The 14,503-nt window shown below is 35.5% G+C and overlaps 1 protein-coding gene across 13 annotated transcripts in view; it reads left to right on the forward strand.

Annotated features, from left to right (window-relative positions):
• The window catches only part of LOC131151725 (vacuolar fusion protein CCZ1 homolog B-like), a 75,549-nt gene extending 61,681 nt beyond the window's left edge, over positions 1 to 13,868 (forward strand). For 7 of the 13 annotated variants that reach the window (XM_058103108.1, XM_058103113.1, XM_058103116.1 and 4 more), the window contains 2 exons: positions 12,172 to 12,401; positions 13,448 to 13,868. In XM_058103108.1, coding sequence (XP_057959091.1) covers positions 12,172 to 12,401; positions 13,448 to 13,478 — 261 coding nt within the window. In that variant the 3' untranslated portion in view covers positions 13,479 to 13,868. Of the gene's footprint in view, positions 1 to 12,168; positions 12,402 to 13,447 lie in introns of all 13 variants that reach the window. The other 6 variants (XM_058103106.1, XM_058103112.1, XM_058103115.1 and 3 more) reach the window with 1 other exon arrangement.
• Positions 13,869 to 14,503: the final 635 nt, after the last annotated feature.

The raw sequence follows: 14,503 nt of genomic DNA on the forward strand, positions 1-14,503 counted from the left end.
GACAAATCCCTATTTAGTTTCAACAAGGATTTGCTTGGAAAATGGCTTTGTAGATTTATGAAGAAGAAAAATAATCGTTGGAGGGAGCTAATTGCTTCAAAGTATGGTTTCAGCATAATGGTTGGACTACTGAAGCCAGGAGAGGCCCTTATGGGGTAGGAGTATGGAAATTCGTAAGGAAAGGTTGGGAGGATTTCTACCCTTATATAAGCATCCGAGTGGCGAACAAGGACAATATTTTCTTTTATGTTTAGTGCGGCTAATCTCCCCTTAGCACCAAATTTCCTTTCATCTTGGGTCTAGCTTATGACAAGGATGACGCCATCAGTAATCTCTCCAAATTTTTTACCAAAGGAATTTTTGGAACACTCCTCTAATTAGGATTGCTTTAGGTTGAGAAATGAAGCAACTTACTAATTTCTTTGATTGTTTATACAAAAGCCACTATGGTAACACCACAAACGATCTCATGTGGACCTTGGACATTAGTAGCATGTTCACGATAAGACCCTTCTATAAGAAATTCACTCCCTCGAGACTTGAGAGATATTTTTTTGACAATTTTCCATTGGAAGCATGTTTGGATGAGGTCTATTTCTTCTTTTGTTGCTTATTCAAGTGGTCCACTTTCGTAGATTGTTAAACAATTGGGAGTTGGTAGAGCTATCCTCTTTGCTAATCTTGTTGAATAACTGTCATTTTTCTTTAGAGGAGGATAAATGGTCTTGGTCTCTAGATCCTTTGGGGGTTTACTCATGCAAATCCTTTTGTGATTTTTTGAATAGGTCTAATTCATCTTTTCCTCTCAATAGTCCCATTTGGAATGCCAAAGTCCCATTTAAAATTAAGGCTTTTATTTGGTTGGTTGCGCTTAATAGAATTAAATAATTAATACCAAATACTTGCTGCAGGTTAGGAGACTTTGAAGGCTATATCTACAGATATTTGTGTTCTCTTCTTTGATTGTGTTCATTCATTGTGGCTATGCTTGGAGGGTTTGGAATAAGTTATTTGGTATTTTAGGCGAATGTTGGGTGAGTTCCAAGACAATAGAGCATTTTCTTGGCTGTCTTTTGCTGGCTTTGGCAGAAAAAGGAAAGGGCAGTGCTCTGGAAATGTGTTTCTTTTTTGCAATTTTTTGGGGGTTGTGAGTGGAGCCTAATGCACACATTTTTCTGGGGAAGAAGTCATCTCAGTGGCTGGTTTGGGAAGAGCTTCGTTATTTGGCTTCTCTTTGGTGCGTGTGACAAGGGAATTTTAAGGGGGTGAGCTTTTCTGATATTCGGTGTGATTGGCGTTATTTGTTGGAGTGTTGGTTTGTGCTGGTTTTTCTCACTCTTATTTTTAAGTCTTTAGGTTGTTTCTTTGTGTTTCTTATCTGGATTTTCCAGACTTTGTTAAGGAGATGTCTTATCCTCCTAGCTGTATATTCTTATTCTATTAATGGAATTCTTCTTTTCTTGTCAAAAAAAAAAAAACAATGGATCATTATTGGATGGCATAATGGTTTGTTCTTAGTTGATTCACGTGCAGTTCTTGTGTTTTGTTTTTAACACCCTGCAGAGTATGTAACAACATGGGTAGCATCCCCTTGATGCCCTTTAATGGAATTTTCCTTTGCTGATCAAATAAATAAATAATAAAATATATATATATAAAGTTTAAAACATAAGAAAAAATTTAGAATAATATTTAAAAAAAAAAAAACATAATTCTTATATAACATGTGGATGTAGGCCATCTTTTTAGCTCACAAACTAGGGCTGTGCCAAGTTTGTTTCAAATGACTTCCGTCTGACCCAACCAAAATTGAAACAGTTTGGTTCAGTTTAAGTTTTTGGAATGAATTTGGCTCAGTTTGGTTCAGTTTTGGTTTTGGTGGTCCAAAAACTGAACCAAATGAATTGCCTTTTTTTTTTTTCACAAAAAACCAATGAAAAATCAATCTAGAAAATATATTAAATTTTAGCACTGATTTGTAACATGTATAGTTTTATTAGTTTTCAAGTTAATATAGGATTCTTGTAGTTGTTACTATTTATAATTGGAAATTTTTAAAAGAAAAAAGGAGAAAAGAAAAAAGCAACATGAATTTTGGTTGATTTGATTTTCGTCATTATCAAACCAACTAGTTTGGTTGGTTTGGTAACCGATTTCTAATGAATTTTGGTTTGGTTCGATTTAGTTCGATTTTACATTGAAAATTTTCTGCTCTCAATAATTTGCCCTCTGAACAACCAAACTGACTGATTGCACACCCCTGTCACAAACTCAAATAAAGCATGTCAAAAGATAAGCATATGCCATAATATTACCAAGTTCGCGCTATTTTTGTGGTTCAAGGTTCAAACTCTTGAAAACAAACAATACACTCTTAATAAACATTAGGGAGAGAGAGAGAGAGAGAGAGAGAGAAGAAACGAGAGCAACACAACATCTTCTTTATCAAAGATTCTACAAATCTAAATTATTAGAATTTTTCAACAACCTTTCACTTGAAATTTTCTCTCTCCCACTTCTTTTTTCTCCCTCAACTTTGGGGCATTTCGATCTCTTGCCTTTTTCTTGAGTGCTTGCATATTCAATCAAGTTATAATTTAGAATCATAAAATGACAGTTCAGCATATTCCAAAACTATTATTGATCTTTTACTTAACTTTTCACTAGAATGATTACTCTTCCTTTTGCAAGAAATTAAGGTACAACTAAACAAGAGCTACTACAAGCTTGAGTTGCTTGACCATTATCTGCTTCATTAGTAATTAAGCTTGATTGCCAAAATATAGAATATTAAGTAGTAATTAACTGATTGTTGTTATCTTTATCTTGGCTTTTCAACATTCTTGAAGTGATGGCAATTCAACTCACAAAGTCCCCCCCTTTCCATTATCTACCAAATCCAATTGGATCTCTGTATCTAGTCTGTCCCCATATTCCAACATTCTATCCATGCAATCAAATAGAATTAGAGACCCAAAGCATGGAAAGGATGGTGAATTTGTGGAGTCCAACCATCATCTACTTTCCTTCAAATGGGTCTATACTTCTTGGTATTTTTAGTAAAATTGGCAGCACTGTTTTCCTTTTCTGAATCGATCAACTCTAGATAAACTGCATAGCGGGTCTTTTCTCAGAATCAACTTGCCATTGTACACAAACAGGAGGGACAACACTCTTGATAGCATAAGTAATATGAGACCAAAAATGTTGATCAATGAAACATTTTAGCGAGCCCTTATACATTTATGCATTTTTTTGCATTAGTCTTGCACCATATCTCTGAAGAGAACATGGCCTAAGGGCCTTGCTTTTGTAGAGGCTTTGGAGTGTCAAAAAAGCAGTTGCAAAGTGTGTTGCTATGGATGAGTTTTTTGTTGGCTTGGAACTTGCTTTGCCTTTAGGATCGTGGTTGTATTGATGTTCAATTTTGCAATGTCTTCCAACGAAAGACGTAAACAATAAGCAGCACATGGATTCAAATGCAGCTTCTCCCTTTTTTCATAAGCTTCTTTCCACTGCTTATGTTCTTCGCGTTATGCGTATCATTCTTCTCACCAACTTCAACCATCTCATCCAGATATGAAAACATTGAAACCATTTTCTATAGAATTAGAATTGTGAATGAGTTTCAAAATCCACGTAGTGGCAGGACTATTTACAAAAATTAACGAGGATCATTGAACATTCATCTTTCTAACCATCAGTCATAATAGAGCTTCTATGGAAGGAGGCTTGAAACCCAGCCCATAATTGGCAATCCCATCCACCATAAAATGCCAATAGACATTATCCATCAAATGAAAAGGAAGAGCATTGTTGAATACACATCCCTGAACTCTCTTAAGCACCTCATTCCTCTCTTTCTTCCAATTTGATTTTAGAGTAGCTTGTTTAGTTTGCCAAGATGCGAAGTTATCTGTTAGGTCTTTAGACTTAGGAAAAGGATTAAAGCTACCTCACTCTTTTGTTGCCCCACATCTGATGGAGAAGATACACTCTCAACCCCTCCTCCTGGACCCAATCCAATCTCTTCAACGAGATTTTTTTTTTTCTCTTTTAGCTTTCTCTTGGAATTTTGCAAGTGCAAGATCCATCTTGCTCTCACATCTTCAGGAATCTTTGGACAAGGTCTCATTCCCTGGTACCAGCCAAATGATGCTTAAATATTGATTCTTGTGACAGTCCCACTACAAGATTGATCAACAAATTTGCATCTAAAATTATTTTTCTCCATCAACTTCTTTTATGCACTTCCAAGCAAAATATTTTTTTCAGTCCCTTCAGTTCACTACCAGACTTGTTTTTTGAATGTTGAGCAGGGTGCATTGGCAGCTGCGGCAGAAAATTTTAAAAATAGTGAGACTTGAGAATTGAAAGTAGTTTCAAATGGCAGGGAAACAGTATTTGTGGCTCCAAAAGCTTCAGTCACTTTAGGAATGAAAATCGGAAAATTAAAACTATGAAACAGCAGCTCAGTGTTCAGAAATTCATCATAGGAAATTGGGGGAAAAAAATGAGAAATAGCAGAGCTCATTACAGTGAAACAGTGTCAAGTTTCAGATTTTCATTATGGAAAATTGGAGGGGGGGAGGGGGGGAACTTAGAGACAGCAGCTCGAAGTTCAGCCTTTCATGAAAACTTGGCACTTGGGGGAGGGGAGGGGAGGGGAGGGGGTGGGATTACTAACCAATGACCACTCATTGCAGGGAAACAGCTGCTTAAAGTTTAATCTTTTATAACTGAAAATTTTGGGGAAAAAAGGGTGGGGACAGCGATTCACCTGTTGGACTGAAAACTGCTCTAGGAGCAAATGTGCAGGGAGTGTTCCTGACTTCCAGTTCGGCCCTGTTGTCCTGTGGAGGACCATTCTTGGTGAAGAAGATCAACTGAGGATGATTGTTGAAGGAAGTAGAGTATTCATTGATAGAGGGTGGGCTGCTTCATTGTAGCTTGCATGAACAAAAAGAACATTTGTCCCCTAATTGGTTATTTTCAAGTTTCTTTAATATTTTTTTTTTATTATAACAATATGTTTTTTATTTTTAAAGTTTTTTTTGGGGATGGGGGTGAGGGAGGTCCAAATCCATATGCCTGTTTTTTGAAGCATGAAATATGAGTTGTTTAGGCTGAGGCATGCGCGGAGCTCCAAAATGCATTTGGCTTTTAGGATTTGGCCCTTTTAAATTACACTACGAGATATTTTAATCTTAAAACACATCAGGGCGTGCCTCAATGTCATAAATGCCTTTTAAATTACAGGTTTTTAAATTGTATTTGTTTAAGCTTGATACACATTGTTGGCCCACAACCTAACAGGTGAAGGTTTTAGGTAAAGTGGTATTCTAACATGGTATCAGAGCCAAGTTGCCAAGAGGTCCTAGGTTCTAGTCTCGTTGCCTGCGTTTATTTTGTGGTGTCAAAAAAATTATTGTATTTCCTAGGATGGGTGTTATTTATCATGTGTTTATCTCTCTGTGTGCTATTAGGCTACACATGCGGGGGAGTGTTAAAGCTTGATACACATTGTTTGCAGAAAACAATGCCTAAGTCAATATATTATTAAAATAGATAATTTACTTCATGTAATTATATTGTTGATAAAAGTATATAAGAACAAAATGAACCTTTTGGTTTGTGCTTTCAAAAATGCTAATTCTAAAAGAGTAGAATATGACAGAGCAAGGGTATTAGAATCACGAGCATTCATTGGTGCTCGTGATGCTAAGGAGCTACAGAAATTTTTTTGACAAACAATACTTTCGTGTGGTTAGAGCTGATTCGAAGGAAGCGAAGTATCCAAGGCCCAAGGGTATGATGTACTTGAGTGGACTGCTCAACTGTGGTGGAGTAATGAGTATATGATGCAATCCAAAACAGCAGGTGTATGGTTGATACTTGGGAAGAATTAAAAAATAGCCCATGGCATTGTTCTTTTTTGAGAATGTTGAGTACATTGCTAAACGCAACCTACAAGATCTTAAGCATACTTGAGCAGTAAGAGAATATATGAAGCGGGTGTTTGCTTCAATGCCTGATATCCATGACGTGTTATTAAAAGACAAATTTTTCTACTTGTTGAAGGTTTGAAATCATGGGCAAGGGACTTCATGCACTAAGAATTCAAGACTTGCATCATGCACAAGCAGCCGCATAATGCTTGAGTGACTCAAATTGAAGCTTGATCAAGATTCAATACGAATGAAGTGGTAAACTCCACAATAGGTGACGCATCCTCTTGTGATGACGGTAGTTTTTTCTTCCCCAGAATGTTGCTACATCTTCTCAAGGTGGATGTCTCTCCTCTGACGAACCAGAAACTGCTTGCAACAATTGGCTGAAGCCATTCTTGCACTGTTTGCCCTTTTTCTACTCTCCCTCTTGTCGCACCCTCTCCTTTCTTCTCTATACTTTCAATTGTTTTTCCAGTTATTGTCTTTAGGGTTTAACATGCGTAATAATACCTAATACCCTTTTAAAGGCTTAGAGCTTGGGGAAAAGCCATTAATTTCTTAGGATTTCTCCAAATATCTCATAGCTCCTCTTTTTGTGAGAATGCCTATGCACTATTCCCTAAATATCTTATTATGAATGCCTGATTTGCTCCTTTCTCCTAATTACAGTCTGTGTCTTAATAAGTCTTTTAAAAAATATTTTTTTTGGAGGGCAAATTTAGGATAATGTGAGTGCTCGGTCCTAGAGCCACACTAACAATGATGAGGATTGTTGTACATGATTTTTTTTTTTTTCCCAATTTTCAATTTCAACACAAATTTGTGAATTTTTGCACAAATCACTATCAGTCAATTGTGTCTATTCAGTTGGTTCAGCCCAAAATTTAATATAATAAAAAATTTTAGTGCACAACAAGGGGATTAGAATAGTATGTGCCAAGTAAGCCTTAATCAACCTGATTGGCTGGTTCCAAAGCTCTCAAAACTAAACCAACCAAACTGTTATCGATCTATTATAAAATTGCTTTTTTTTTTTTTTGGTGTGTTCCAATTTCCAAACCCCTCCCATGTTCCACTGACTACCAAAAATACTAATACTAAATATAAGCAATTGGGTATGAGAAATTCAGAGCACACCAAATTCTAATTGTTCAATTAATACAAAGTGAAACAGAGGGTAGTGAATATTTTTTTGGTTACGACCAATTAAAGACAGCTCTAGGGTTTTGATTTTGCTGTAGCCAACAAACATCATTCATTAGAGGTCGGTAATGCATGACCAATGTTTGAGAACTCAATTTTCAATTTCAATCTCCCTAAAAGCTAATAGACAAGGGCCCTTAGGCTTACAGTGTTGGGAGATAGGGAATATATAATTATAAACCTAAATATGCTAAAATGTTAATTTTCTAAGTTTGTGAACCCCTAGAATCTTAAAGATATTATCGTACTAATAATGCCCTAAATAAAAACAAAAATGCAATAAAAATTAGAAAAATGCTTGCTCGAATGCTGCATCATTCCCCCTCAGAAAGCATCCATGAATTTTAAACCTCCCAAGGATGTAGAATTTGGATCATGACAAGGATTGAAGGCGTGACTAATGTCAGGTAATGATGATGCCAACTTCAAAACAAAGTAGAACTATATGATGGAAGAGTCTGTGGAGGTGTACATGACAAGTTTACTTCGAATGATGAATTCAATCAATTGCGTTTGAGGCTCCCAACCCAAGGGTTCTTCAATCTCAATAGTAGCTTCCTCAACTACCTTTATGTGCTTGGGCTCCCTATGTGGTGGTTGTAAAATCTCAATGGCAGCTTCCTGAACTACCTCTCCTTTAATAGGCAGAAAGGAAGGTCTTTCTTTTAATATGTCACAATTAGGATCGAGGATTGACAATAGGGTCCAAAGCATATAATCAAGCTGCCCATCCTAATAATACCCTAGAAATCTTATATCATCCAGGGTTTTGAAGTCATCAATTGGATTGATGGCTCACAAGGCACAAGTGCTTACCAAAATCTTTGAGGTAGCAGCATAGAAGGAGAAGACCAACAGATCAATGGCAATATGATGGAGCATTGAATTCAGCAACGTGTGTGAGATGAACTAGTTGTCAAATGGAGAGCCTCTGAGTGCCAAGGCTAAGTGATGCAAATTGGTGTAGGAACAGTGGAGAAATTCACAAATAAAAATGAGATTTCAGAATAGTGCTTTAACGACCTTCTTTGAGTAAAATGACAGCTAAAGAAGGAAAGGAAAAGGCGTCCCCAGGCCATAAGGCTCCCCGCTTTGCAAGGGCAAGGGGAGGGCTGCCACGGTGTATGCAGCCTTACTCCTACTTTTATGTAGAAAGCCTGTTTCCTTGCACCCGAACCCATGACCAATCGGTCACAAAGGAGCAACCCTACCGTTGATCCAAGGCCCGCCCTTTGACTCAAATGCAACTGAATTCTCAAAATAATAGAAAGATTCTTTCAGAAAATAGGGAAATTTCCAGGCACAACAGCAACTTTGTCCTTAGATGAATACAAAAATGATAATTTGCAGAGAATTATGAAAACATATCAACAAACATCAAGCCCAAGGCTAAATCAACCTCTATTTGAAGTTATTGGCTCAAACACCTCAAATCCACACTAAATCTGAACAACTACCTAATTTTGGCACTGTAACAGACTGGAAATTGAATAAGAAAGTCAGCTTCTGCTAGCCTTTCACGCCTTTAGCAGCAATGGAGGGACTCCTACGTACTGCAAGGTCGAACCCTCAGAACCCAAGCCTCCAAATCTTCACAAACCTAGCTGGTTTGTGCTTTGTAGAGAAATCTTTTCAAAGACAAAAGCCAAAACTTCTTGAGAAAGTAGCTGAAGGCTCCTACTTACACCAACCCCAAGGCTTCCGAGAGAAGCCAACTCCCATTTTGCACATACCCCCTTCTAAAAGCCACTTTTCTTCTAAAGCCCCACCAAAAATAACTCCCATCACAAAACTACCGTTGAATATTATTAAAAATGTCCCCAAAAGCTAATATTGATCAAAATAAACCCCAAAGTCAGAAATTACAGAAATACCCAGAAACCATAAATTATTATACTTGAAATAAACTTAAAAATACAAAAATCACCAAGGCTTCATTTTGAGTTGAGAAAGGGAGCAGGAGAGTGAAAGAGGGTGTGGTTACTCGGGGTTTCCTATTGAAACTTGGAGGAAATTGGAAAAGAAGTTAAATAATGTTTATATTATTATATGATAGATTTTTTTTAATAAAAAAAATTGTCAATTTTCCAAAAAGAAACACCTATCTCAGAGTGCCAAACTGAAAAAGTAAGAAAATCTAAACTGAACCTAACTGTTTCTTTTGTATAATTGAACTACGTCGACAGTTTAATTCAGTGTAATTAGTTTGACCCAAATTTTGGACATGCCTCATAGAAATCGGCAGTTTCACTTTAATGCGATATCTCAAGATATGCCCTGGCTATACTTGAACTAACGGACAACATACATGTTATGGTAAGTGTAACTAAATAAATCTCTCAGTCTTGGTTGGTGCTAGACAAGGTCTTAAATTTCGATTTGAATCAAATTTTGAAGCTCCAAAAGTACGGAAATTTTGATGGAAGTTTCGATTTCAATTTGAAAAAAAAAAAATAACGGAAATCAGTATTGAAACATTGAATTCTTTGTGAAACTTTAGAAACGGTTAACAAACATAATAATGTAAGTTTTAGGACTAATATATTTCAAGTTAAGTACATCTATGTTGTGCATGAGGTGAAAAAGTTGTAATATAGTATGTGTATCAAACATATTTGTAAGATAATGTACGTTAAACCTATTCAGCTAATATAAATGAAATTCATAATCATTTAAATATTATTTATTATTCAAATAATGATAATTTAGACATGAATGGTTAAATAAAATGCTGTTGTAAGTTTATTTTTTCATATAATTTCAAAAGCATTTGTAATATTCTTTTTGTTTCTATAAAAATGAATGAAATAAATTAAGAGAGAAATTTCACTTCACTCCTAAATCTCTTATTTGAATTCCGAGGAAATTTCTTTGTATAGTTAAAATTTCGACAAGTTTCGCTAACATTTTGAGATTTCCATAAATTTCGAGATGATTCGTTGAGATTGCGACGGAAATTATACAAGATGGAAATCGACTGCCATTTTGATTTCGAGGGTTGCGGTAATCGGAAATTTCGACAATTTCGTGGAAATTTAAGACCATGGTGCTAGTAGTAGACATTCCTATCACGATAGGCGGTAGGGCCACATTCTAGGTAACTCTAGTTGAAGAAGTCCTAAGTCTCAATCCTCCAAATCTTTTAACCGTATGATCTCAAGTGGTAGAATGATCAATATTGGTGCCAAGAGTTGAAGCCAGAGAGGTCATCTATATATGCACAGAATGTAAAATCCTTCTTGCAATCAATGGGGTCTAGCTGAGTCTTCTTGGAAGAAATATTAGACTATGACCAAAATTTGAAGAGAACCCTCCTTGAACTGAAAGCAAGAAGAAATTGTGCTTGGGAGCGCGCCTTCTGAACTGCTCCTCAAAGAACATTTGCAAGAATGTAAAAATTGATATAGGTCACCTCTACAGATCGACCTATAAACTGCTAAACCGTGTCACGGTACAAATGTAACCAATGTTACATGAAACTTAAGTAGAAGTCTCCCAGTGCAAAATGCTTGGCCATTTTCATAGCTATAAGAAAAACCCTTGGGTTGACTTCTTCATTTGGGTACCTTGGGAAGACATAGGGGGAGAGCTAACTGGCTAATCTGACTATAAATTTCAAGCTCACCCCTTGGTCTTAGATTACATGTCCACTTACTTATCTTGCTGTCACATATTGACTGAAATAAAAGAGATCCACTAGACAAATGTTGCCTTAGCAGTAGTAGTTTCAATCCCTGGATTCCTTGATGCATTCCCATACAAGGGCGACAATAAATTTATTCTTCGCATAAAAAACATTATTACTGCCCCAAATTTTTTCAAAGCAGTTCACCCTTACGAGAATGTAGAAAGTGCGAGCCCAAGCTCACCTTATGCTTTGATCAGCATATGTGTGAAAATGCTTCAAGGGATCAGGATATTTTGCCACATGCTTGTATCTTTATCTGCTTGATCTCTAGTCAAGCACCCAAAAAGTACTGCATCCAACATCCTTATCCATATAGATTTCTCATCACAATTGCGACTCTGTGTAATCCAGTGCACCCAATCTCTCTAACTGGTATATGTGATCCCCGACACACTGAAGCATTGCAGTGAACTCTTGTAGAATATTGGAGCACTAGTTAAACCTTTGCTTTAATAGAATCAAGTGTAGTGTTGCCTTGTTGTATCCTCTGTTCTTTTTCACTTTTTCCTGGAAAAATACCTTGGATCATGTGAATTGGAGGAAAAAAAATACCTTGCTTTGTTATTTTATTATTTTAATCATATTTTGTAATTTTTATTTGGTTCAAGGACAAAAATGAGCATTTGTTTAATCAAAATTTTAATTTTAGTTCTAAAAATATTAATAAAACAGCTTGCCGGTTTTCAGCTTTTAGTTTCTGTTTCTGGTTTTCTGTTTTCGTTTTTCATAATTTTTTATAGCGATACCAAACAGCCATTTATGGTTTGATTGTTTCTGAATATGAAAGCAAAAACTGAGAACAATTTTTTTTTTTTTTTTAAAATACTGCGAAATTAAATTAAAAACTTTATATTTGTATTTACCACTATTATCATACAACCTTGAGTAGGCAGAGCCAGACTGCTAGACCCTAATCCCCTTATTTTGGACTGTTCTTTCTCCACATTCAGACCTAATGCACCCGCTCGACTCCACCTTCATGATTGGATTTGATTGGATGAGGTGATGCCTTAATTAAGCTATACCTATCTGTGTGTACTGCTTATTTGCCTTTTCATATAATCTTCTACAACCTAAACAGATCATATTTTAATCAAATTGTTAAGTAATATATAGATCTGCTGTATGTTTTATTTGACTTTCTTTTGGTCAAACCTTTAGCGTAGCTCCAAATGTTTTTACCAATGCCAGGTGCTTGGCAGTCTTCTAATTGGAAGACTAACGAGCCTGGTAGAGCCATGTTAGTACTTTGAAGTGACCTGCGATAACAACTAATGATTTTAACTTTTATAATGGGGTGATATGCTCATTTTTATGCCCATGTAGCAGGAATCTTTGATTGCCCTAAACAACCTTAGAGAAGGGGTTGATTTGGAAAAGAGCAGAGCAATGTGGGATGACCCTGGTCATGAGAAAGATTTGGAAGTGTGTGTTAGAGCAAGAAACAATGCTTGGATTATTGCTCAGATTACAAGAGGGAAAGAGCTCTATATGGTTCTTGAGAAAGCCAATGAAACACTTCTTTATGCATCTGATGCCATTAAGAAGTTCAGCAATAGGTGATTCATTTTACTTGCTGCAGTTATTTTTATGTTGTCTTTACTTTTTTTCCCTTTTGTTTTGAAACTTTTTGTACTTTTATCAGAAGATAGAAAATAATTGAAAAATTGTCTGATTATGATGACCTGTTGGAGTCGGTAAACATCCATCATATTGGTAGATTTCAGTAAATTTTTATTTGACATGACTGCTTACCAGAAATAAGAAATATTAGGGCCCTTTTCACTTGTCAAAAACTGATCTATTTTTCATTTCCAGTTTTTCAAATAATTACAAAAATGCCACCTTATTTTCCAATTTTTCAAATTTGCATAGGAAAGTTGGAAAACATGTTTTATCATTTTCTAGATTTCCTAGATATATCTTGGAAAATTGGAAAACAAGGTGGTTTTCTTTAATTATTTGGAAATTCAAAAATGAAAAATAAAAACTGCTTTTCACAACTAAACAGGCCCCTAGGTGTTTGTTAAAATAGGAGTTTAGAAATAGATCCATATATAGCCCTCTGCTTTATTTAGTTAGAGTTTCAAATCCCTAGATAGGACTATCTTACCAGTTTATAGCCTTGTGAAACATATTTTTACTCTTAAGATTGAAACAGAAGCCTTTTTCTTTCAACTCAAAATTGCAAAAAAAATGAACCACTGGCTATTTCAAAAGATTGAAATGCGTTTTCATCTTATAGAAACATTTTTCTAATTTTAGTGTGCATAACTGAATAATTCACAATTTTTTATGAATACCTTGAATGTTATGCAAGTTATGAAGTATATTTGAAGAACAATGATGATTCCAAATGGTTTTGGGTGAGAACATATGCTTCTCTCATTTTTCAGTTGATATGACTGTTTTTTTCCATTGGTCAAACTTTAATCTGCTACTTCTTCCAGACTTATTTAGGTTATTTTCTCAAATATAATTTCTTCCCATCAGCAAATTATTCCCATAGTTATTATTTTGCCTCTGTGCCTTCTCTTTTTGGAAATTGAATTGCAATGAGAAATTTCCGAGGAAAACTTTATCAGCATGTTCTTGAACCGTGCAGGTATTGCGGTGGAGCTTTTTCTTTGGATTAGGAAAGATGTTCTGGTACATTTTCACAGAATTGAATAGTTATAATTGTAGTTAATGAAGGATTAGCAAACATCGTCCCGGTATTCATTAAAGATGGGGTCATTTTTCACTGTAAATTTTTGCAACAGTAAAGCAAAGAGATAAGAGGAATAAAAGAATCAGCTGTATGTAATGGCTGGTCTGTATTGTAAAAAATAATTATTTGGCTTATGTATAGCTGCTATTTGAGCTTTGCTGTGTAATTCTATGCAAGAACTTCTGCTTCTGCGGTGTAGGACTTTGTCCTAGTGGTTCATATGTTAAAGGCAAAGCCTATAAAGGATGGAAAATTGCATGGTAGAGACATGTCGGTTAAAAATATATATTATTTGCAAGAAATATTAAGTTTTTAACATGATGTCACTACATAGAGAAATCCAATGTTAGTGCATCTGCATCCATTATTTTTTACGCTGCCCATATATATAGAATCTCTTAATATATTAGTCAGTTTCACTTTAAATGTTGACAAATTTATTATGATTTTAGAAAAATTGGGGGTTCTTTCTGAAAGCAAAATTATATTATAGTATTATTATTTTTTCCTAGACCATGGGGGGAAAAAATGCTGAAGGAATGTCAAGAGTGTTTTGGGTGTTGGAAGCATTAGAAATTCTACACGAATTATGGTTTTGCGAATGCATGTCTGGTGGATGATATAAACGACTGCACGAGGGAGGTTCTGCTGCTGTTTACCATTGAGCTGTAGGCTTGTAGCTGGCTCAAGCATGATTCGTAATTAAAGATTAGCATTCAAGGTATGTCATATCACCATAAGCATTAACTACCCAAAATTTGTGAGAATATAATTATGTTAAAATGAAATGAGGTAAGAAAGGAGTGGAGAGCATGAAAAGAAAGTGATGAATTCTATTTCATTTTCTAGGTTCTATTCTGTTCCTATCTACTAAATGTATGACCAGTAGTTTTGTAACAATGTATGGATGGATAATGTTCTAGTTGGATAGAATTATGAAATAATCTTACT

This window comes from Malania oleifera, chromosome 3 (assembly GCF_029873635.1).
Source record: "Malania oleifera isolate guangnan ecotype guangnan chromosome 3, ASM2987363v1, whole genome shotgun sequence".
NCBI classification, from domain to species: Eukaryota; Viridiplantae; Streptophyta; class Magnoliopsida; order Santalales; family Ximeniaceae; genus Malania; species Malania oleifera.